Source organism: Geosmithia morbida (genome assembly GCF_012550715.1).
Source record: "Geosmithia morbida isolate 1262 chromosome Unknown scaffold_13, whole genome shotgun sequence".
NCBI lineage: Eukaryota > Fungi > Ascomycota > Sordariomycetes > Hypocreales > Bionectriaceae > Geosmithia > Geosmithia morbida.
Window position 1 is genome coordinate 254,914 of NW_023336200.1, and position 24,116 is coordinate 279,029.

At 53.9% G+C, this 24,116-nt stretch overlaps 7 protein-coding genes across 7 annotated transcripts; 3 read left to right on the forward strand and 4 right to left on the reverse strand.

Moving 5' to 3' along the window:
- Nucleotides 1–96: 96 nt before the first annotated feature.
- On the reverse strand, nucleotides 97–2,238 carry GMORB2_2438 (uncharacterized protein; the record flags this gene model as incomplete). The annotated part of the gene is made up of 1 exon (XM_035464418.1): nucleotides 97–2,238. The coding sequence occupies one exon, from the start codon at nucleotides 2,236–2,238 to the stop codon at nucleotides 97–99; it is 2,142 nt and encodes a 713-aa protein (XP_035319604.1).
- A 1,755-nt stretch (nucleotides 2,239–3,993) lies between these two features.
- On the forward strand, nucleotides 3,994–6,005 carry GMORB2_2439 (PHD protein; the record flags this gene model as incomplete). Its single annotated transcript, XM_035464419.1, has 3 exons — nucleotides 3,994–4,869; nucleotides 4,924–5,811; nucleotides 5,880–6,005. 3 exons carry the CDS (start codon nucleotides 3,994–3,996, stop codon nucleotides 6,003–6,005), a joined length of 1,890 nt encoding a protein of 629 aa, XP_035319605.1.
- A 480-nt stretch (nucleotides 6,006–6,485) lies between these two features.
- On the reverse strand, nucleotides 6,486–8,414 carry GMORB2_2440 (splicing factor 3B subunit 2; the record flags this gene model as incomplete). Its single annotated transcript, XM_035464420.1, has 2 exons — nucleotides 6,486–8,231; nucleotides 8,337–8,414. 2 exons carry the CDS (start codon nucleotides 8,412–8,414, stop codon nucleotides 6,486–6,488), a joined length of 1,824 nt encoding a protein of 607 aa, XP_035319606.1.
- A 1,766-nt stretch (nucleotides 8,415–10,180) lies between these two features.
- On the forward strand, nucleotides 10,181–11,479 carry GMORB2_2441 (solute carrier family 35, member E1; the record flags this gene model as incomplete). Its single annotated transcript, XM_035464421.1, has 1 exon — nucleotides 10,181–11,479. One exon carries the CDS (start codon nucleotides 10,181–10,183, stop codon nucleotides 11,477–11,479), a length of 1,299 nt encoding a protein of 432 aa, XP_035319607.1.
- Nucleotides 11,480–11,989: 510 nt separating this feature from the next.
- GMORB2_2442 (origin recognition complex subunit 5) lies at nucleotides 11,990–13,566 on the reverse strand (the record flags this gene model as incomplete). The annotated part of the gene is made up of 3 exons (XM_035464422.1): nucleotides 11,990–12,955; nucleotides 13,028–13,408; nucleotides 13,495–13,566. The coding sequence occupies 3 exons, from the start codon at nucleotides 13,564–13,566 to the stop codon at nucleotides 11,990–11,992; spliced, it is 1,419 nt and encodes a 472-aa protein (XP_035319608.1).
- A 4,306-nt stretch (nucleotides 13,567–17,872) lies between these two features.
- Nucleotides 17,873–19,806, forward strand: GMORB2_2443 (proton-dependent oligopeptide transporter, POT family; the record flags this gene model as incomplete). Its single annotated transcript, XM_035464423.1, has 3 exons — nucleotides 17,873–18,233; nucleotides 18,345–18,986; nucleotides 19,097–19,806. 3 exons carry the CDS (start codon nucleotides 17,873–17,875, stop codon nucleotides 19,804–19,806), a joined length of 1,713 nt encoding a protein of 570 aa, XP_035319609.1.
- Nucleotides 19,807–20,142: 336 nt separating this feature from the next.
- On the reverse strand, nucleotides 20,143–23,767 carry GMORB2_2444 (cytochrome P450 / NADPH-cytochrome P450 reductase; the record flags this gene model as incomplete). The annotated part of the gene is made up of 7 exons (XM_035464424.1): nucleotides 20,143–20,818; nucleotides 20,891–21,087; nucleotides 21,156–21,707; nucleotides 21,783–22,619; nucleotides 22,674–22,709; nucleotides 22,787–22,910; nucleotides 22,977–23,767. The coding sequence occupies 7 exons, from the start codon at nucleotides 23,765–23,767 to the stop codon at nucleotides 20,143–20,145; spliced, it is 3,213 nt and encodes a 1,070-aa protein (XP_035319610.1).
- Between the last annotated feature and the right edge of the window lie 349 nt (nucleotides 23,768–24,116).

The window sequence follows — 24,116 nt, forward strand, 5'->3', positions numbered from 1 at the left end:
AGAAGAGAACGTGTGTCAATCATGAGTTAGAGTAAAAAAATATTCAACAATAAAAAAGAAAGGAGGGGGGATAAAAGATCTTAGTAGGCTAGTAAATCATCTCCAATACAAGATTGCTTCGTCAGTTTCGTCATCATCACCATCCCACTCATCGCCAGACGACTCATCATCATCGTCATTGAAATCCTCCATTCCGTACTGAAGCTCTCGCACTTTTTGATTGTCAAATTTCGTCACCACGGTTTTGCATAATCCTTGAATGGGAAACATTTCTTTCTCCTTCTCAGCAGTGGCAGAAGCAGACTCAGCAGACGATTCTTCATCTTCGTCTTCCTGCTCTTCATCTGTGTCGGGTTCACGGTAATGTGGTCTACTGCTACGTTTCCCACGTAGAGATCGTGGTGCCTTGTCATCGTCGGATTTGGTGGCAGCGATCCTGTCGCTGCGACGAGACGGCGTGCCCGGTTCTTTGCGGCGCTTCATGAGAGTGCTCATCGCATTTGTGTCCTCGCCCTCGACCGTGCCGGATCGGAGCGAGGTGCGTGGTAGGGGAGGATCACTTACACGCAGAAACACACGCTCGAGCCTCTCGGTCCATACATGTCGAAGCTCGGCGCGCCTCTGCCAGGGGATGTTGAGCATCGTCTTGATACTCAGATGCCGCAAGTTGGGCAGGTTGGGCGCGCTGTCGACAAGAGACTGGAGAAACACCTCGGCTGCCTCGACGGACCACTGTCGCACATTCTCCACCTCGAGCTGGCGCAGACTCTCGGGCCACAGAGGCACCTGCGTCGGTAGCAGTGCCTGATCGTACATGGGATCCGAATCGTCGACTGATTCGTGATGTCGATAGTACGACATGTTTATCTGCAGCTCTGCCAGATTGGGTGCTGTCTCGGCCAGATCAGTCAGGAATCCCAAATCTAGACTCTGGTTATGCAAAAGGACCAGGGATCGCATGTTGCCGCCGTGCGTGCGCAGAAACTGCGAGAGATCGTCCGACTTGACTTCCCAGCAGTTTATGAGATCGAGGCGCCTCAGGTTCCTGGGCAGAGACGGAAGCAAGCGGTCATTCATTATTGTTGACGACTCGAATGTGAGATGTTTCAGCTCTGGAACGTGAGTGATGGCATTGGCGACGGCATTGATCGCCTCACCATCCTCTTCCCACAGTTGCATCTCGCCAATTTCATCGCCAGGCTTGACATCGGTCTTATTAAGGGACGGAACTTGAAAGTTGGTGAAGCTGAGCTTTGCCAGACGAGAAAATGATGGCAGCTGGTGGATCCTGGTGATGCCGTCCATGTCGGATATGGTGCCACCAAGAAGACGACTGCTCCATTCCCAGCTCTTGAGCATGATAGGTAGTGTGCTCTCATCCTCGGACTCTAGAGGACCGAGAGCATTGAACAAACCTTGTGGATAGTGCCAACGTATCGTTTTGTCAAGATCACGATAGGGTGGTTGATCGAGGGGCGTGTAGATGACCAGTTCTTTCAACCGTCGCAGCGGGTGGACAACCTGGGCTAGGAGTCCCAGGGGAAACTTTTCGATGTCTACGTAGAGTGACTCGACCTTGACGGGATAGTTGAAAAGAGTCTCCGAAACAGGACGCTCCAGGAGCCCGGCAAGCTTCTTGGCCTTGATGGTAGTCCGAGGAGATGGGCTTTTGTACAGAGTGGTAAGAGCAGGTTCAGAAAACGCCCTACATATCGTGGCAGCGCGGAGAAGCCAGCCATTGTCTAGAATCCCACCAGACACGGCTGCATAATAGAATATGTCGACCCAGGCCGAATATGGTATTGCAGGGCTGAGCCAGTCTGGTGCCACGGCGGGCTTAGCAGGATTTAGTATCGCCTTGGGCTCTGGTCTCCGGAATGCGCTATCGGGTTGCGTGCGTGGTCGTTTAATTTTTGCGGGTGTTGTTCTTGATTCTTGACGACTATGTTTCTTCGCACCAAGCAAGCTCTTGGCGGTGGAAGGCTTGGACACTGGCTGGGACCTGGTAGTGCGTTTGCGTGGAGAGCCTTTCGTCGTCTGCGACGACTCGGCTTGGAATACACCTTGGTCATCACCATCGTCGACTGGATCGGTATCTTCGGAATCTTCCTCTGGTTCGTCGGATCCATCCGAATCACCGACGTAGAAGTTTTTGGGTCGTGTGCGACGGGCAAGATTTGTTCGCCGTGATATATCCGATGAGGCCGTCGCATTGGCGGCTGGGCGTGAACGGGTCATGATGAATACGGCGATGCGCAGCTTCTAGAGAGACCGAAGTAAGCAAATATATGGAACAGAGGCACCGTATAGTCGTAAATAAAGGCCAGATGATGTCCTTGACCACACGCGATTCTACTCACGGAGGCGCAAACCGTGTCGGCTGTTGTGACGCATGCACGCGAGATGCGGCAGCGGGGCAAGCGGAATGGTCAAAACAAGGTCACGGTACAGACCGTAGATTGTAGGAAAAAATAAGAGGAAGAAGATGCTAACCACTAAAGGTCATGCGATCTGAAAGAATGATGCCAAGAAAGGATTTAGCACAAGGCAAGGCTACAGCAGAGAAAAAAATAGTAAGGCATGAAGAAGAGAAGAAGTCGACCAAGTCAATGACTGCAGTTGGGACGTCTGCAAGGCTGAGAGGAAGGCTGCGGATGAAGATGACAAATGGCCAATCAGTGTCGAGATCCGCAGGCATAAGGTTGCACCTTCCGCCGTTTTATCAAAGCTGCGGAAGGAGCGTCAGGACCCACTTCTCTTGCCGCTTATACAAAATGTATAAGGCGCGGCAGGTGCGGCCCTTGCGCCTTCCCTTACACCACGATCTGCCCTTTCCTTTCGATATCTCTCTTCTCCTCTTTTTCTCCCCTGGATCAACATAATCAACATCATCTCCATTTTGTTTGCCTCTATGTACACATTTCTTCGTCAACAAACTGTAAAATAAACATCTCGTCCCAACGCCAATGGTCGACCTGCATTTTCTTGGCGAAGTGGATCCTCGTCCCTGCGTAACTATTGCCCCCATTGGGTCATCGGTTGGCCCGTTGCTGCTCCCAAGCATCCTTTACTCACATTTGTAGCGCGACTCATCAGACACCTCGTCTCGTCTCGCCCTGAAAAAAAAAAAAATCATCTCAACGACATCATTTGACGCCATTGCATCTCGTTGAATTTTCATCATCAACTGCATCTGTCTGTTCGGGGTATTCCTCTATTTTATTTATATCATCGACTACGCTTCTCTGCTCTCTAAAACGCGGATCCCTGACGCGTCTCTGAGAAGGACGGTCGATTGGGTTCTATTATCACACTCAACTCATTCACCTTTTTCCTGCCACTGAGTTGTAGCAATTCACAAAACTTCTCTTGTGTTCAAACATCTTCGCTATTCACACAACTCGACCTCTTATTTTTCGCACCTTTGGCCCCTCGTTTTGGTATCGCAGCTTGTCATCTGTGTTCCGTCCAACTATCGTGGCTTGGGCCAGGTGAAAAGGGGCTTGGACCAACATTGGGCGACGCGTCCTCTGTTCATTCACAAACCGTTCAAGCATCTGTTCTTTCCGAAAGGTTCGACAGTGTACGATGCGCTGCGTCCTACGGCCGTGTAATATCTGAGCTCTTTCTCTCTCCCTTCTGGCCGCCGGCACTTGTCCCGTCATGACTGCGGAAGGCCAACGCCAACCTCAGCTTCCGTTCATCAAGCGAAATTTCGCCCGTGCAATAAATGCCTTTAGTGGAGCGTTTGGATCGCCGGTACTTTCGAGTCGAGATAGCGATGCTTTGCTAATTGCAAATGGCGAACGGCCAAAAAAGCGTCGTCGTCTCTCTACACCCACTCGTGATGCGGAGAAACTGATCGACGTTCCGAGACTGTCAGTACCACAGCACGTGCTGCGTCTTGAGATCCTCCGGTGTTATCACAAAGACGCCTTAAATGTTCTTCACAACTTCGGGGCCGTCGTGTCACCCGATGCATCCACAAAGGCCATGTGCAGGATCACGATCTCGGATGTGTCGTTCAGCCGTCCAAAGGTGCTACACTGTCAGAGTCAGTCATGCGTTATTGTCACCTTCAGGAACCCAGCCGATCCTCATCGTGTCGCTAGGGTTGAGCTTCCCCGTCCCTTCTACATCCCACGCGAAAGCCTAATGATCAAGCGCCCTGATGACGCTACCTACGATTTTGGCGATTCGTACAAGGTATTAGTCGAAATCGAGCCAACCGATGGCATTGACTGGCCTCCTCTCAACCTTGAAGACCTGACTGGTATCCCCTCACTAGCCCTGGCCTCGTCGACGACCCAGAACTGGTCTTTTTCGAGTCCCTTTGACCGGCTCTTTGGCCGTCTCAAGGCTCCGCTGTCTCTGGTCACGGCGTCTTATATGGACGAGTCCACATACGAGACTGACTACGAACTTGATGTTGATCTTCAGTGGTCGTCCGGAACCATGGAGTCTGGGACCCTGGAGGATGATTCTAAGGAGCTTGTGACGGAAGACTCTGGTGTGTCAGTTGCAGACGGGCACTGGGGAGAAGACGTGTCAGCAGGGGACAACCACCAGACGGCCGCCCCGTACGAAAATCAACACGGCATTGACGATATCAATGGCGGCAAACGTACGCCTTCGCGGGGGCCGAGGACGCACAAGAACCATGACGGCACCAACGGCGACCACACTCCGTCACGGGGGCTGAGGACCAGGGGGGGCGATAAGAACTACAACCTCAAGACACTGAGTGACATGGCACATGGGAAGCAGCGGAAGCCGGGGAAATCTGGCATGCCGATGAATATTGACGGGGGGCGGGTTCACTATTTCCTTCCGCCCGACGAGCCCGTCTGCGTCGATGGTTTCCGTTGTGTAAATTGCGGACGGTTCCATCAATCCCTAAAGCACCTTCAGATTCATCTGCAGTTATCCCACTCAGACTACGACTATAAACTGGAAACGACGGTTCAAGGGCCTCGATTTCATGTCTCCAACAGAGAAGACTCTCCCGACAGCCCTTCCAAGTCGTTCTCGTTCTGCTATCCACAGCGGTCCTTTAACTTCGAGACTTTTGTCGCGGGGGATCAGCTGCTGGAGCCGTCTCATCTGGATGATATCGGCCACGGCTCCGACTTGGCCCATAAAGCTAACAGTGCCAATGTTGCTCCTTCGGGCAAACATACATTGAAACAGTCGGACAAGACCAGAGCATCAACCAAGACGTGTCCCAGAAAGGAGGCCACGACGATACCCCCAACGCGTAACATCTTTTATCACCCCGTGAGCAAGCAGGAGCTCAAGGTCGGAGATGAGGTGCCCAAACCCGTTGTCGAGAAGCAGTGGTTCCACCACAAACACCATCACAACCTCGACGACGTGGTGGATGTGACAGCAGCCGAACTCGAGTACATCAAGGAATTTGACGACGTGATGCGCGAGCAGGATATCTCGGCACAACTGTACTTCCCGCGAGCATGGCTGAGATTTGTCAAGGAGAAGGCCAGTTGGCTCATCGAGGCCAATTACCGCATGCAGGAGCTCGGGATGCACGAGAGCTACCTGGTGGCCACCGGACTGATTAACATTGATCACATCCAGGAGGCGGCAGGGTATATTGGGCAGGCGCGGGCCAGGCGGGATATCATGGGGACAACATCCAAAGTAGACGGCGGTCAAGAGAACAAAAACGGAACAAGTCGACGAAGTCCGGAGCCGGCAGACAAGATGATCCCAGTTGGCAAGAGCGCCAGTGGCTGCAGCGTATGCGGGCTACCCGTCCTCAACGGCCCGCGGACGCTCATATGTTCCAACAAGGTAAGACAGCTATGTCCCCCTTTTGTGCCATTGCTATTGTTAAGAATGAAGAGCTAATTTGCTACCAGAAATGCTTGGCTGGCCGCTTCCATTCCCAGTGCGTGTCGCGGGCTCCGACGACAAGAGCTGGCAAGTTGAGCTGGCAATGCAGTGAGTGCCGAACCACGATTGACAGCGCACGTACAACTCCATAGAGCGGAGAATCTGCGTCGAGGGGAGGCAAGAAGTGGAAGAAGAGGGAGGAGGCGAACGGACCGCAGCATGACGCGGATGCTGTCGTGACCGGGAGTCGCAGTAAAAAGGGGGCAGCTCTCAAAGGACGGTCGAAGGATAGCAAAACTAAATATGCGCGAAATCAACCCTGCCATAGGGCAAGACGTCCTCCAAAGCTGTGATGCTTTCTATTATTTCCTACGATATACGAAGAAGTAGTTCTGTTCAGTGGCAACTACACATTTCTCTTCGAGCAAACAAGGACACTTAAAAGATATATATGGCAATGAAGAGCACAAAAAGGAGTACAACGATGGGTCGGTTTGATACATATTAGTAAACACGTTGGTTTCTCCCCCGCCAACGCCAGCAGACCAGACAAAAAAACGAAGCGAAAAGAAATATGCAAACGCCAGGATATTTACACATTTGTTGTATCAAGAAAACCGGGACAATTACTACTACTTATACTTCGACTCCTTCTTCTTTTCATTCCTCTCCTGCTCTGTGCGTTGCCTTTTACGACTCTCCTGGGCAATCATCTCGGAGAGGTCATCATCATACGTCCACTTGGCTCCGATACCCTCATCGCGTCTGCTCTCTTCAAACTTGCGACGCAGGTCATCGCGGTTGATACCGTCGGCAGACTGGAGTGAATCCGGATCCAGGGCAACGTCAACGTCTCCGGGCTTCTTGCGCTTACGCTCTTCGCCTGCACCAAGGATGGGGTGTTGCTGCGCAGCAGTAGGGATGTCATAGGCGTGACCGCTGCCGAAGAAGCCCTCCGCGCGGACTTTGCGCTCAGGCAGGACGGTGTACGCCGATCGGGGGGCAGACGACTCTTCCGTCTCGTACCCGCGACGCTGCTTACGCAGATCCATCTCGCCGGCGATGGACGTCTCGACACCCGAGGCGGGATACTCGGCGCTCGGGGTCTCGAGGCCAGAGGGCGTTTCAAGGCCGGAGGGATCCACTGTAGGACGACCCTCGTTCTCGTCGTCCTCTTCATCCTCTTCGTCGTCGGAATCGTCCGAGCCTTCCTCTTCTTCTGACTCGTCAACGCGGGGTTGCAGTTCGCCCCATAGGTTGCGTTCGACAGGCTCGGCGAGGAGCGGCTGGTCGAGCGTCTGGGCCGTCTGCTGCTGTTGGGGCTGTCCCTGTTGCTGGGGGGCGCCTGTCAGGCCAAAGACGTCACCGCCGTAGAGTGGACGGTTATACTCATCTACCGGGGGCTTGCCCCAGCCGCCGGGGTGGAAGCCCCAGGAGCCGCCGGGGGGAGGAGGCGCGTTGAGACCGGGTAGCTTAAGAGTAGGGTACGAGGGAGGGGTGCCGATGCGCTGCTGGTTGATGAGCCAGGGGGGCGGGGCCCCGGGGGGCATGCCTAGCGCCTCCTTGGTGGCGTCGCTCAGGTCACCCGGTCGGAAGTGCTGGTAGTCGACCTCTGTCTCTTTGCCTTCGTAGTAGACCTCGCCGAAGCGCGTGAGGTCGGGCTTGGTTTGGAAACGGAAGAAGGCGTCGTAGAGCTTCTGGTAGTCAATGTCGATTCTACCCATCTTGGGGGCCACACGCTCGCGCTGTTTCTGCTTGAGCGACTGCTCGGCCTGCTTGTCGAGAGTGGCGTCGCGCATCTCCGTGATACCCGTCTCGGCGATAAAGCTGGGCAGGCGGAAGGGTGCCTTTTCGATGCCACGCTTCGACGACAGGTACTCGCGCTTGAGAGACCAGTGCGTCGGCACAGGCACCACATTGCGTTGGGCCTTGATCTGCACCAGCAGCCGCGGATCCGTCGATGACACATCGTGCCACTCAACCACCTCGGGGATGCGCACCAGCGCCTTCAGCTCTGCCACAGACAGCTTGGTCAGCTGCTTGCGCTTCTTCTTGGACAGCTTTTGTTGCTGCCCGTTTTCGCCGTCCGAATCTTCGTCGGGTATCTGGTCGTCGTCATCGAAGAAGACGCTGCCCTGGTTGCCTGCGTTGGCCTCCTTGGCCACCTCATCCTCGTCGGCGCTGGCGCCGAACTTGGCGAAGATGTCGCGGTACATGGCGTAAGCATCGTTGTCGGCATCGTCCATCTTGTCCACGCTCAGTATCACGGGAGGCTGCTGCTGTTTCGTCTCATCCTTTTTTACCGAGAGGTCCTCTTCATGTTTTTCTGTTTCATTCTCGGGGGCAGGGGATTGTGATTCTGTCGGCTTGTCCTTGATCTGGATGAAAGTTTTTCACGTCAGTTATAAATCCGCGACGGAAAAGGAAAAAGAAAAAGCACATGCGCGTGCGTCGGCCACGCGCGTTCTCCGGGGGAAACACACCTCTTCCTTTGCTATTTTCTTCTGCTCCTTCTTCTTGGCCCTCCTCATCTGATTCTTGGTCAATTTTGCGGCAGCCATGATGGCGATTGGGACGCGGCGGCGACGGCGCTAGGCGAGCTACTTGAAGAGCTTCTACTGCCGTTCCACCACCGATTCTGGAACGAGGCTGGATTCAAGGCCTGGGTGGACAGTTGGAATATAGCGTATAGTACAATGATTGAGAAGATGTGTCTTCGAGGGTCTCTCATTCCAGGGTGAGAGGGTAGAGTGTGGTGAGAGATAGACGTGTGGGAGATGGAGGGGATCAGGTTGGTGATGCTTCCCAGATTGAAGTTTTGGTGGAGAATTGGTCGCGACCGTGGTTTTTCGTACCGGGTAAGTTCTCTACCGAGTTTCGGTAAATCTACGGATATTCTCCACTGGAACCTCGGGGGCTCCTGCCTGCGCTGTGAGTAAGTGAGGACGAGTGAAGGCAAGTGCGTGTAATTGTCGGCAGGGAAAGAGCGAAACAGGGTAAGAGGGAATACAGTAATAGCGGGTCCCTGACTCGCTGCCCCGGTGCTGCAGCTAGACGGTCCGTATTAATATGGATTAATACAGGCTGGATGATGCATATTACTCGTACATTGCGACGGGCCATGGAGTTTACTGTTTGGCTATAATTGACAGGGGTGTTCATTTACAGGGGAGTTTATGCACGGCGCAAGTATGGGTAAACGACATGACAACCATGACGGCATCACAGAGTGTGCAGCAGATTAGCGGGTGTTATAGCGGGTGCAACGCGCGGGCAGTCTCGTACATGTACTTGAGGACGTGCAGTTTACCAGGCATCTACAGCGATACAACGGCGCACACAGCGCATCTGACACTAGAAACAAAAACTCCACTAATCCAGAAACCGAAGAGCCGGAAGGCGCCGCCCTGCCCCTTCGAGTCTAATACATGTACCGTACGGCTTTGCTCTTGCCGTTTTGCCTGGATGCGGCGACTGGATGGCGCCTTCCCTCCCAAAAGCTGACACCACACATATTCTGTCTGCTGTTTTCTGATCGCCACTTTACACGCAACACTTTCCCCTCTCTTTTTCCTCTGTATCCTCTCGAGCTGTCCACTCTCTTGAATCAAGCCATGATCTTTTCTCATCCAGGCTAATCTTTTCCTATTCGTTGTCCCCTTCCATCGGTTTTATCTTGGCCTGATCAACGCTTTGCGCTACGCTACCCTCAGTCGCTCGTTTTCCCACCCCTACCCCCCCAAACGACAACTGTCGTCAACAGAGTCACCAGTTTCATCATCCGTCCGCCCCTTGGGGATAACAATCAGGCAGAAACGACTGCGACCAGGAAAGAAGACGCGAAACAACTGAACAACCGGCAACAACATATACTGCCGCCCTTGCCAGGCGGCAAACCATATATTCTCCCATACGCCCACACTCGCACTCACATCACGGCATGGAGAAGTTCCCTGATCACATCGACGCCCCGCTCACCAGCAATGGCTCTGCTGGTGGCGACGGAAACAGCTCTCAACATCACCAACAACAGCAGCAGCAGCAGCAGCGCATGAAGCTCAACATTCCCCAGAGAGAGAACAGCAGTGCTGTCTGGTCTCCATCAGGCCACACCAGCATTGGCCGTCATGGTCGCCAAAAGAGCCTCACAGATGCCTTCCGCACGATACGGGCTCGTAATGGCAGCGTTGGCCAGAATGCTCACGAGATTGCCGATGCTCTACGCGCACCGCTCTCTCCCAAACTAGTTGTGAGCTATATGAGAACTTTCTCCATTCTCGCCCTCCCGCTTGCTAACCTCGTTCGTTCTTGACAGATCCTCTGCCTCATGTGGTACACGTCGTCGGCTCTGACAAACACCTCGTCCAAGTCGATTCTCAACGCGCTTAATATGCCCGCGACTCTGACCCTGATACAGTTCGGCTTCGTCTCGTCACTGTGCATCCTCCTCGCCAAGCTGGCCGTCATCTTTCCCCATCTGCGCCAACGCATTACCGCCCTACGATACCCCATTCGCCCGCTTTCAAAAGATGTCATTGTCACGACGCTGCCCCTGGCTGCCTTTCAAATCTTTGGGCATCTGCTGAGCTCGACGGCTACCGCCAAAATTCCCGTCTCCCTCGTTCACACAATCAAGGGCTTGTCGCCCCTCTTTACTGTCCTGGCCTATCGCGTCATCTACGATATCCGCTACCCCAGGGCCACATACCTGTCGCTCGTCCCCCTGACGCTGGGTGTCATGCTAGCCTGCTCGGGCAAGCACGGGCTGGGCGGCGAATTTCTCGGCATCGTCGAGGCCCTGCTGGCCACCCTTATCTTTGTCACACAAAACATCTTCTCCAAGAAGCTCTTCAACGAGGCCGCCAAGGCTGAGAACGACAACAACGCGGCCAGCCAGCAGGTCAGCAAGAAGCTCGATAAACTCAACCTGCTGTGCTACTCGTCGGGAATGGCATTCATCCTGACGCTGCCAATCTGGTTGTGGACCGAGGGTTTCTCGCTCCTGCGCGACGTGTTGCACGACGGTTCCATCGACCTCGCGCAGACACCCACCGCTATGGACCATGGGCGCCTGGGTCTTGAGTTTGTCTTCAACGGTATATGTCATTTCGCACAGAACCTCTTGGCCTTTGTACTCCTGTCCATGGTCTCGCCCGTCACGTATTCTGTTGCCAGTCTCATCAAGCGCGTCTTTGTCATTGTCCTGGCCATTATCTGGTTCCGCAGCCCCACGACGCCCATCCAGGCCCTGGGCATTGCCCTAACCTTTCTCGGCCTCTACCTGTACGACCGAACGAACGAGAGCAACAAGGCCGACCGACGCGTACGCATGATGGCCCAGACGGCAACGCCTACCCCGCTGCTACCCATCAACACTTCGCATCACGATGGCAACAGTCATGCCACGCCTACTGCTGGCGATTCGAGCGCCCACCCATACAACGAGGGCAGCTATTTCGCGTCTTTCTCGTCCAAGGACGACTCCAAGAAGGCTGACGAGCCACCCAGTTCTACCCGTGGGCGTGTCAGGGGTAACAGCAGCGCCGGCTGGCTGCCTCCGGGTACGAGGCAGGAAGATACCTGGAGACCAGCCTCGACCAATAGCCGATCTGTCGGCGTATCATGATATGTCTTGCCTATTTCCCATCTTCTTCTGCTTAGACAGACCCCGGGTATTGCTCTTTGTCTCTGGTGTCTTGTTTATTTCTTTTTCTTTCTTCATTTTCTCTTTCCTGTTTTTTTCTGGGGTTTGATGAAGAGGTTATTGGCACACCAAACGAGGTGTCAAACTCTACCCATGATATCATATGTATGTCCTTTTATTTCTAGAACGGTGTTGGTGTATGGGCAATCTGTGTTTCTTCCCTCTCTTCTTTTCTTGGGTTCTTGGGCATCTTCTCGATTCTTATGTGAGAATAGAGTATCGCACTGTTTTAAATATATACAACGGTCTGGAACCAGGAATACATACAACCTTTCTTCTCATGTTGGTTCTCATGTTTTTACACTGATTATACCGAAACATCACCGCGTCATGAATAACAAGGAGATAGAGGTCGGTATGCATTGGTATATATCGAATGTAATGGATGCCACTAGTCTTATGTATATACATGAGAAACTCCAGGACAAAAATCTAATCTATCAGCCACTCATCAACTTCAACACCCATCCCTCGGCCAACACCACGCACGACATCCCATCCAACATTGATTCTCCACTTGCCACCGCGGTCCATGACATCACCCCCGATCCCTATACGGTTGAGCAGCCGCAGACTGGTGAGCGTAGCCATAGCCATGGCAACGTCTGCATCCAGGGCGCCCTTTCCGCCACCGGGACCGGCCGACGTCTCAGTCACAAGACCCCATTCTACCCTCACGGCAGAAAAAATGGCCAGCATACGCTCCAGAACAAAGGCATGGGCGCCGATGAGCTTGCGGGCAATCTTGCGATGACTGCGCTGACCACCGGTTGCCGTAGGACCGCCGCCTCTCCTGCGTCGTTTCTTCTGGTAGTGGGTTGAGAAGAGGGTTACGTCATGTCGCGGGGCGTTGTGGGAGGCCAGGTAGGCGCATAGGAGGAGGACGCGGGCGGTGCGTGGGAGCAAGGCGGATAGATCTGTCGATGCGACGGCTGCATTTGCAGGCGTGGTTATGGGTGCGGAAGAAGAGGAGGTGGAGGAATGAGGTTGGTGGATGACGACGGATACGATGCTTGGGTTGAGGAGCGTCTCGTCATGAAAATGAGAGCGCGAAGCAACGAGGAGCTTGGAGAAGTCACGGGTCTCGTAGGTACCCTTCTGTATGGGGGCGACGAAGCGAGGCCACAGCGTGTCGCAGGCATGACGGAAGGCGGGAAGGGAGTGGGCGGCGGAGCGGACCAGGGCGTCGTGCACGGCGGCGCAGAAGCGTGGCCATAGGAAGTCGAGGGCGTCTTTGTCGTCTGTCACCATTGATGGTTCGGCGGGGGGTGTAAGGGCCAGAATACGGATATACTCGGGTTTGGTGTAGGGCGGGAAGTGAATGGTCGGGGAGGACGGGGTGCGCAGGTCTTGTGCTGATGGGGCTGTGACGATGAAGATAGTTGTGAGGCAGGGGATCTGTTTTTGTTTCCGTTTCTGGTCAGATACGTCTTTGGTGAATGGTAAGGAACACAGATTAGTATAGCGTACAATCTCTGAGAGTCTCGCCAGGCCCGGGAGCAGAGTAGGCGAAGCATCCCTGGTGCGGTCTATGGCGTCGAGAACGAGGATGAAGGAGAAGTTCTCTCGACCCGGGTACTTGAGCATACGGCACAGCTCGACATTGAGCTGTGCCAGGGTCTCGCAGCGGCGAGAGACATCGTCTTCTGACCATTCCAGGGCGTTGGAAACGGCCACGACCACCGTCTCGAACAGCTGGCGCGACGTGATGCACTGCGACGCATCGATGGCGGCGTGGCGTATCCTCGGATCCCGTAGAGACATGTTATGGAGGAGGGAGTTGGTGATGGCCGTCTTTCCCGTAGCTTCGACACCGTGGATCGTCAGGTTCCGACACGGAGCAGCGTCAGGCTACAACGGGGTAGAAGTAAACAGGATTAGCCAATCTGGGGAGGAAAGGGGGAGTTCAAGAGTAGGGTATCTTATAAGTGACCAACATAGAGGAGCGTCGCAAGGGAGCGAATCTGACGTTCACGACAGGGATACGTCTGCAGCACCGGGGCGAGCATCAGCTCGTCTGGTAAACGAAACGAAGTGGCCATATCGTATTGCCCGTATATGGCTGTCTGTCCTGCTCTCAATTGGTTATCATCGTCGTTGTCGAAGTTGTGGGGGGAAGACGCGAAGGGACGCGAAGGGGAAGAAGACGTTGTGGGCGACGTCACAGTACCGTGTTCGTGCGTACAGTATAGATATTATATTAACACTGTCAGAGAATAGTACAGTGTATGTTGGACTGTATATTTTTCTTGTATACTGTGACATGTCGGTAAAGTTACGTGGCTTGGATCGTGGCCACTCTGTGCACAACGACGATGATTCTCAAGTCCGACACGGCTAACGACGCGGGGTGATACCTCGAGAATCACTTCTACTGCCATCCTCTTCCACTTATTTGAGGTAGCGCTGACGGGTTAGACAGAACCAGTAGCAGACATCAGAAGCTTGGCCATGGCGACTACTATTCGTTCCCCATCGTCTCGTATACAGCATTGACTCTCTCTCGCTGCTCTGTACATGTACGATACAGATAACGCACTTGACCGCAGTGGGCTGACAACAATGCTACCAGAATCGATGGTCATAGCACGATCCGAGGCTGAAAAGTCGCCTCGCCAGGTCGATAAAGCCCAGGAACCACACAGGCCATGAACATTACGACCAGGATCCCCCCCCCCCCCCCCAACGCAACGTTCCCGTCCTCTACGCCCATATGACATTCCCCGATAAGAAACTCATATATTGGCGCATCGTAGTCGAATGATCGATCTATAAGCGATGACTTCCCAACTCGTCGGTTCCACGCGGGATTGGTCAGTGCGGGAGCTCGGCAGACGCGCTGGGACTTGACCCCTCAGATAAAGGGGCTGGTGACGATCGTACGAATAATATCATCGTTAGGGCCACAGACTCGTGGTCAAGAGTTTTTTTGTTCTTTTCTGTGCCATCAGAGATAACCCGGTGCTTCTTGTTGCCTCCCATTCTGGTAATGCCGTAGTGGTGCGATGATTGATGCAAAGCCGAGCCGTCGCCAAGCCGGGTGATCAAAGCCGCAACTGTCCATTCCCCAAGGGCCAAGGGTATAATACCATATCAGCACCACTAGGGTGTGAACGTGTGGCTGTTTGACGGCTCACATTTATTACCGGCTATCGCCGTACTCTATGATCGAAACGCCACCTACAAAGTGCATGTATGGCTCATCCTTGATCGAGCTTTTTTGTAATAGGTTCAACTCAACCGGCAGAGGGGATTGGCCAAACTGCGTATTTCTCTCCATGCCATGTGTATACAGGTAGGGACGAGTACCAGACTCTCTCGGTGGCATGGCTGCCGGCTTGCCCGTACGTATGGGCGGGTGGATCTTGTATGGCTGGTTCGGGTCAGTCGTGGGAGTCGGTACAAACACGTCCGTCTATCTGTACCATATAGTCTCACCACTTCCTTCTCATACACAACGCCATCTGCCCGGAGCGGACCAATAGTTGAGTCCTCGTAGCAATAACACCACTCCGGCGGTACTCATACGTACTTAGACACGTAGTTATACATGTAATGCAGTCACAGCACCAAACCCGGTGTCTTCCAGCCCATCCCAGAACTTCATACGGAGCTAATTCGATTGGTCTTACGAGTGCGAGTCTAGTCTCCCTTGCGCATTGGCCATTATGCCGGTGCGCTATGCACGGCATGTTTTGAAGAAAGGGTGAGAAGCGCCAGGTCCCGGCGGAGTCAGAGTTTGGCTCTCTCACGGCTTATAGCCTGTTATGACTGTTTGACATTATTCACATCAATGTTAGAGTTGGCAGACGGAAGTTGAGCTTGACGGAACAGTATCATGACAGCATCTACATGATGTAGAGCAAAGGTAAGGACGAGCTGGAGAACAACATTGCCAACTGCAACATCATGGTAAGACTGTAGAAAAGTTAGAGGACAACCAGAGAACAAATGGAATCATCAGTCCTCCCGATACCTTTAAGATAAACAGCATGGGTTGGTTGATGCGAGTGAGACAGACCCAAGGCACGGCATAATGTACCTACCTACATTAGACAAGCTCCCGTAAACCCATCGGATTAACTCGCAGGGTCCATGACTCTAATTCTTCTGGTTATCTACATGTAATACGTCGTGGAGATACTGCGAGTATGGAGTATGAGTACGAATATTTCGTAAAAGAGTAGTAATGTTACGTACACTACTAGTAGTGCATGGTAGTAACTATCGCCCATCGTGTGAATCAATGTGAGGAGACCCAGGATATTACCCAGAGCAGCAGGTCTCTTGATACTTGGAAGTCCTCACTCCATACTCCCCCCTCCCCCCTCCCCCGCCAAAAAAAAAAAAAGTACGGATTGAGAGCACGAATAAGAGTAGAGATTGCATTGTACCTGTACAATGCTCGTAGGTGTTGCATGCCACGGACTCATTGGTTGCTGAGACGGCTGAGGGAGTGGGAGATTCGGAAAAGACGGCTCCCTAGTGTAAATCCTTTCTCGTACGTGCCCGTCGTCCTTGGTACGGGTCCCTGGTAATACGGGTCCCTGATATCCCTGATATGGGTCCTTTGTACTCGTAACTCTTACGAAGGAGAAGTAATGTTACCTGGTACAAGTCACGACTTCTCCACCTAGAACGCTTGGGTGGTATCGGCCGCCCTCAAAGAGGAGACACAACGAGATTAATATCCTTTCTTTTGTCCCGAGTTACACTTACACTTTTGCAACATTACTCGCAGAGTTGTAATATTGTATGTCACAAGGGAGACCAGATCCCTTGACTGGCTATGCATGCATGCAATACGTTCCCTATGCTGCATTCTTCCTGTCCTGAATCTTCCTTTGGCCTCTTGAGAGTGTAGATCCTTGTTGTGGTCGTAGAAAGACAAGTAACGAGATCGCTCGGGAGATTCAGAGACTCTTCAGAAACGAAACAAGCGACATCCCGGCGAGTACCGACCGGGAGTCCAGTTGTGGCGTACTTCGAGAAAAATTCCCTCTTGGCAACCATCAGATGTTCTTGGTGGTGGGGCGCCAAGTAGGAAAACCCCAGACTTGCCGGCGCGTCAAGGCCGAAGACTTGTAGAGGCTACCACTATTCGTACTATATGTCGAGTTCTTTTCCCGGGTCTAGACAAGGTCCTCGCCGCCTCGGTAACGCCAGTTCGAGCAGTTGTCGTACCGGAGTACGAGTAGTCTACAGAGAGTATCATCATCAAGCGGTAGGGTTGAGGTGTAAAGAAGAAGCTTCCAAAAGTTCCATCACCTTTTTTCTTCCTCTCGGCTGCCTTGGGGGAGCGAGGGCTGACTCCGCACACCCAGAAGTTCCCTCTTCTCTCTGTCTCTTATTCTCCCTACACTCCGTCCTCTGCTCGTATGGAGATTGTGTGCTTTCCCTTTCGTCAAGGATTCACAATCCCAAAGATCCGTCATGTAGACGGCAGGTATTGCTCGTATTAGCAGTTGTCGAGACTCTGCTACATCGTCATGCGCCGTATACTCAGTGTATTACTCGTGCTCTGCAACTCATAGTACGTAGTACTACGATCGAATGACATGCACGCAACCGGACGAAGCAACGGGTAAAGCTACACTTGCCATACCCCTCCAGACACTCTGATCCCTAGTAATAGTCCCCGTTAATATCCCTTTGCCACTACCACACCCTTTTCCGGAAAGCACCCCACTCCACCGAGAGATAAGCGGTTTACTGTGTGTGTGTGTGAATGAGACGGGGACTTGCTGCCGCTCGAGCGGGAACCAACCAACCCAGGCCTACTATGTACGTAGTAGTAGTAGTAGTAGTAGTAGTAGTAGTAGTAGTAGTAGAGTAGTAGAGTAATAGTAGTAGTGGTGGTAGTATGTGACTCGTACTACACTGCAGCGGACTAGTTGCTTCGGACTTTCTCAACTGGACGGTATTCCCACTAGTATGGCGGGGCCCAGTGTGTTATCACAACCGTTGATGCGGATAGTCCGTACACGTAGGAACTGTTGGCTCGCTCCCTCTTTGAATTTTATATATTCTCATGCGCGCGCCTATCCTCCTCTCCTTCTTCTCCTCCGCTCTCCTCTTTCTCTCTCTCCTACTTTTGGCTGGTAACTCTCTTCCCTTTCCTCTCGCCTGTCTCCCTCTCTCTTTCATACCTGATCGATCCGGGGGGTATTAGAAGAACGACAAAACCATGGCGCAGAATCACCAGGACACAGCTGCTCAGTCAGTCCACTTTTCTCGTCCCGTCCTATATCACATCCCCTGTCCTTATCCCCTGTCCTCTGAACTGACCTTGTGTGTGATGTGACTGGTGCTAGGCTGCACGAGACGCTCGAGGAACGTATTCCCGGCCATCGCAAGGACCTTGCTGGCGGTATCATCGAGTCAGACGTCAAGAAGGACACCTTCACCGACTCGGAGAGCGGCCCTACCGCAGACGGCGAGGAGCCCAGCGAGGGCGAGAAGCGCAGCCTGCGTCGCATCGGCGAGAGCCTGCCCGCCTCGGCCTTCTTCATCGCCATTGTTGAGCTGACGGAGCGCTTCACCTACTATGGTGCTCAGGGCCTCTTCCAAAACTACATCAACAACAGCCCCAGCGGTTCAGATGGCGCAAAGGGTCTCGGCATGGGCCACCAGGCCGCTACCGGTCTCAACCTCTTTTTCCAGTGGTTCTGCTATGGTACGTCCTCGACTCCTGTTACTCTCGTTTGTCCCACGAATTCATATATTTATATACATGCGCGTGTAATTCCTCGAGGGGACAACGTCCTGACGCGTACAACCCGTGCAGTCACTCCCATCTTCGCCGCCATCATTGCCGATCAGTACCTGGGCAAGTACAAGACCATCCTAGTCTTCTGCGGCTTCTACTGGGTTGGTCTCATCATCCTGTGGACGACGGCCCTCCCGGTGTCCATCGAGGCCGGTGCCGGAAAGGGTGGCTACATCGCCGCCATCGTCATCATCGGCCTGGGAACCGGCGGTATCAAGAGCAACATCGCCCCCCTCATCGCCGACCAGTACCAGCGCTCCGTCATGGCCGTCAAGACTGAGAAGTCGGGAGAGCGCGTCATCATCGACCCGGCCATCACCTACCAGCGCATTTACATGATCTTCTACTTCTGCATCAACGTCGGCTGCCTGTCCCTCATGGCCACGCCATTTATGGAGAAGTATGTTGGCTTCTGGACCGCCTATCTCATGTGCTTCTGCATGTTCAACGTCGGCGTCGGCATCCTCGTCTGGCGCCGCAAGACCTACGTCGACCGCCCTCCTCAGGGCTCCGTCATCACCGACGCCTTCAAGGCCCTCGGCCTCATGATCGTCTCACGTAACATGGATGCCGCCAAGCCCTCGTGGCGTGCTGCCAACGGAAAGACCAAGGCTGTCGGCTGGAATGACCACTTTGTCGATGAGCTCAAGCGTGCTCTACGTGCCTGCAAGGTCTTCGTCTTTTGTACGTCTCCTTTCTCCATGTTCCCAAACCCTTGACGACCTTCTTCCCTTGATCAGCAGCTAACCCGTCCTCTCTCTGTCCAAAAGACCCCATCTTCTGGGTCTGCTACGGCCAGTTCTCCACCAACTTCATCACCCAGGCTGGCCAGATGGAGGGCCACGGCATGCCCAACGATTTCATGCAAAACTTCGACCCCGTTTCCATCCTCATATTCACCCCCCTCCTCGACCGCTTCCTGTACCCCCTCCTCCGCCGTTGGGGCGTCGAGCTGCGTCCCATCGCCCGCATCACCATCGGCTTCTGGCTCGCTGCCCTGTGCCTCGCCTACGCCGCCATTGTCCAGCACATCATCTACTCGGCTGGCCCCTGCTACGACAAGCCCGGGGCCTGCCCCGCCGGTATGGACGGCCAAACGGCCCTGCCTAACCACGTCCACATCGCCATCCAGGTCCCCGCCTACATCTTCATCGGTGTCTCCGAGATCTTCATCTCCGTCACCGGTCTCGAGTACGCCTACACCAAGGCCCCGCCCTCGCTCAAGTCCTTCGTCTCCAGTCTGTACCTCTTCACCAACGCTTTTGGCTCCGCCCTGTCCGAGGCCCTCGTCTCCGTCGCCGTCGACCCCAAGTTTACCTGGATGTACACGGGCGTCGCCTGCTTTGCCTTTGTTACCGGAATCGTCTTCTGGCTCATCTTCCACCACTACGATGCTCAGGAGGAGGAGATGTATGCCCTCGACCGCGATCAGCCCAAGCTCACGCATAACGGCTTTGAGAAGAAGCCCAATAAGTCGTAGGAGCCTTCAACTTCACTCAACTCTTACAATGTCGTAGGGGGGAGCGCTTCAATCAGATGTGTAGGGCCATCTGGCCAACTAGAGAAATGTATATATGAACTTCTAAATTATTCAAGATACCCCCTCGTTTACTACTAATCTAAATTCTTGATCGCCATGGATGACTTCCGTGTACATCCGTGTAATTATCAGCTACATGTGCAAAAGAATGTGTAAAATACCTGAGTCAAACAACTACAAGATAAGCAAGCTCAATGGCAACCATTGTAGGCTCAATCTCATACACGCCATCTATACATATGCATATATACCCAAGAAGAAGAAACCCGACAAGACTCATTCAAAGACATCAGTAGCGTAGCGCACATTGCGCAGCTCCTGCCACCACTTAAAGGCCTCCTCCTCGCTCACCTCCTTACCCACAAGCTTTCCCTTAGCACGCGTCATCCTGATGGCGACGTCCTGAACTCCGGTGCTGAGACGCTTGGATCCGCAGACGAAGACCTTGGCGCCGTTCTCCCAAAGCTCTCCAACCTCCCTACGGTCAGCCCAGATAGCTTCCTGCACGTACTTGTTGCCGTCGCTCTTGTCAGGTGTCCGCGAGTAGGTGTGCTTGACCTTGACGGCTCCCAGCTTCTCCCACTTGGCCAGCTCGTCGGCGTACAGGTCATCACGGCCAGGCTCACGGCAGCCGTAGTAGAGGACCAGGGGTGCCACCTTGCGGCCGGCCTCGATCAGAGCAGCGCGCTCCTGGATGAAGCCGCGGAAGGGAGCCAGTCCCGTACCGGCGGCGACACAGATGATGGGAGTTGACCCTTGGTCCTGCGGCAGATGGAATGAGGCATGGGACTGCTTGATCGAAACTGGCAGTTTGTCACCCGCCTGCAGACTGGCCAGGTATGAGGTGGCCACGCCAACGTATGAGCCATGGCCCGATTTGGACGGCTCATTGAGGAGCGAAAAGGTCAAGGTGACATGGTTGGGCTTCCAGAGAGGCGATGACGAGATGGAACTGATGCGTTTCTTGGTCAGCTTCAGGTATATCGAATGTCTGGGGGAGGGGGACAAGTTTGGGTCTCCTTACTATTGCCTGATCCTCATGCGCGGCAGCATGGCGAGGAACGAGCCGAGTGACAGCTTGGCAGAGGGATATGTCTCGAGAAGGTCCAAGACGGACATGCGCTTCTCCAAAATCTCCTTTTCGTACGAGGCATCAGCAAGGTCCTTCAACATGGCCTTGTCGGCCTCATCCTCGGTAGAAGCAGCCAAGGCGAGGATGTTCTATCCAAGTTGTTAGTCATGACATAAGAATGAGAGTACACATCGCGGAAAGCCGGGACAGAACATACCCTCTTGGTGGCCGGCTGCGCCAGCTCGACGTATGAGCCAAAGATGTCGAAAGCCGGCAGAGACTTCTCGGTGGGTAGGTCGACATGGCCGCCACCTTCAATCTCCAGGTGAGAATCCCATGGTAGCTCGAATCGTCTCATGGCCCGGGCAACGGTCTCCCTGGGGTTGATAGGGAGCACGGCCAGATAGTCTCCAGAGCGATACGAGCTGTCGGAAGGAAGCTTGATCTCGATGTGCTTCTTTATGGGCTCACCATCGGCCGTCAGGATCCTGGTCTCGATGACTTGAGCCAGCTGGACGTCGGTGTGGAGCACTTCGCTGCGCGGGTTGGTGACGGCCACAGTCAGAGACAACTGCTCGTCGTTGGCCCCGTTTGCCGTCTCGATGCCGTACTTTTCCTTCAGAGCAGGCCAGAAGGTGCTGTCCTCCCAAGTCTCGAAAGCGACAAAGACATCAGCACCACCCGCATCAGCGAAGCCAGACTCGGCAAGCCTGGTGGCACCATTCTCGTTCAGGGCCGAGTCGACCAACTTGGGAATGCGGTAAAATGTCTGCGATAAGTTGATTCGTGTAAGCCAATGCCCCCCCCTTCTCACTGATAAGACTATCGATTTATATCAACGTACCGAGGTCCAGTCGTGGTGACCGCAGCCGAAGACTGCGTAGTTGACACCCTCGAGGGCCTTCTTGTCTTCGAGATTCTCAAGGTAAGAGACGAAGTGACGAGCATTGTCCGGGGGTTCTCCCTCGTACGAAGCCGTCAGGAAGACGACGGGCTGATCTTTGGGTATGTTCCCATTGGCGACATCCATGCAGTCAACTGCAGTGACCTTGAAACCGTGGCGGGGGGCATCGGCGGCAATACGGCGTGCCAATGTCTCGCACGTTCCACTGTTGGAGCCGTAGAAGACGGAAATGGGCTGCCCGGGGCCAGAGGCTGATTCCTCGACGCCACCGTTCTGTGCGGAGTTGTCCTCCTGACCAGTGTTGGGGGTACCGGCCAGGCGGGCGCTGAGCGATGTCGGCGTCAGGCCATCCCTGAGAATGGCTCGGATGTAGAAGTCTTTGGGCTTGATGGTCAGGGTCTGCTTGTGCGTCAGGCGGTAAGAAGGGTCGTCCATGACAAAGTTGAAGTTCTGTAGGAGCATGGCCATGACCATGAGTGCCTCCTGCCAGGCAAACGGTCGGCCGATGCAGGCGCGTACACCGTTTCCAAAGGGCTTCCACGCGTTCTTGGGGAGCTTCTCGAAGTTCTCGTCAACCATACGCTCAGGCTTGAACTCAAGCGCATCGTCGCCATAGACAGCCGGATCTGTGTGCACCGGCCTCATCATCAAGACGCAGCCCTCACCGGCGTTGACCTTGTATTTTCCTCCCAGAATTTGCTCTCCTATGGGCTTGAGGCCAATAATGGGGATGGTGGACTGCAACCGAAGCGTCTCACGGAGAACCTGGTACCATGCCTGTCAGTAAACTATCATTCTCCTCTTCATCGCTCCCTTCGCTTTGAAACTCACCGCCGCGATATAAGGCAGTTTGGACATGTGTTCCACCTAGTATAGTCATTCAGTGTTGGTCGAGTCCGGCAGTGTGAGATCTTCAAGGAGAAGAAAGCTGGAGGGGGACAGACCTTGATTGGCCCTTTGCCAATGACATTATCGACCTCATCCTGGGCCTTTCTATATACCCGGGGGTCTTGGAGCAGGAGGTAGAAGACATAGGAGAGAAGGCCAGAGGTGGTCTCATGGCCAGCACTGTCGTTCGAGGTCAGAACACAGGTCAGGCAAGCACTCGGTGCTTGTCCAGCAAAGGGTACTCACATGAGAAAGGTGATGAGGTTGTCCGTGATGGACTGGTCGGTCATGGACTGACCAGTCTGGGGGTCGACGCCCTTCAACATGGCGTTGAGGAGGTCCTTGCGATCGCTGTTACCGGCCTTTCTCCCCTGCAGGACCTCGTCTGCGGTTCTGCGAAGAATCTCAATGTCGGCTTTAAACTTCTCGTCCGTCTTCCTGTAGTACCATGCCGGTAGAGCGCGGCGCGTCTTGTCTCCGGAGATTTTGAGGAAGGAGGCCATGGCATCGAGGAAAGGGTGCATCTCATAGGAGTAGAAGCTGTTGAAACGGAAACCCATGGCGCAGAGGGCAATTGCGTCGAGGGTCAGACGGGTAAAGTCCTCGGACGCCAGGATGGGCTCCCTGGGGCCGTGACGAGCCCACTTCATAGCAAGCTGGGTGGAAATGTCGTGCATCTCACCAAACATGGCCCGGATGTTGAGGGGGCCAAAGGCCGGCATCAGCACGCGGTGGGCGATCCCCCAGTTGGGCTCCTCGATGTGGGCAGTGAAGAGACCATCGTTGACTCCATTTCGAACTTCAGTAAGCGCGCCCGTCGGTACCTTCTTGAAGCGCCTCTCATCGCAGATCTCATCGGCCAAGGCGTGAGTAGATACGAATACGACGCTCCTACCCGGGAACCGTAGTCGGAAAATCTCGCCGTACTTCTCGGAGAGAGCCAGGAAGGATCCCAGAGGGAATTCGCTGTCGATGAGGGTGGTGTGGCCGATGAGCGGCAAGCCGGGAGGCTCCGGCACAGGAACCAACTCGGCCATGTTGAAGTTCTTATGCGTCTGTTATTTCTGTTTCTGTTGTTGTTGCTGTCGCTTTTGTGGTTGTCGTCGTCGTCGTCGTCGTCGTCGTCTTGTCAACTATAAAGGATTGAGGTTCTCTCTTTCGTAACCATGAATGAATAGATATCGAGTAACAGCGATAGTGATAGTGGCAGTCAAGCTTAATCTTCGTTGCAACTTGCAAGAGACGATGACGAGTTAATCGAAGTGCAAGGGAAAGGTGTATCTCTTCAAGCTATTTAAATATGGGGAGGCACCGACTTGAAGAAAGTGCCACCCACCATCAACAAGTTGTAACGGCGCAACTATATCCGGGTTTCGGGGCAAATGC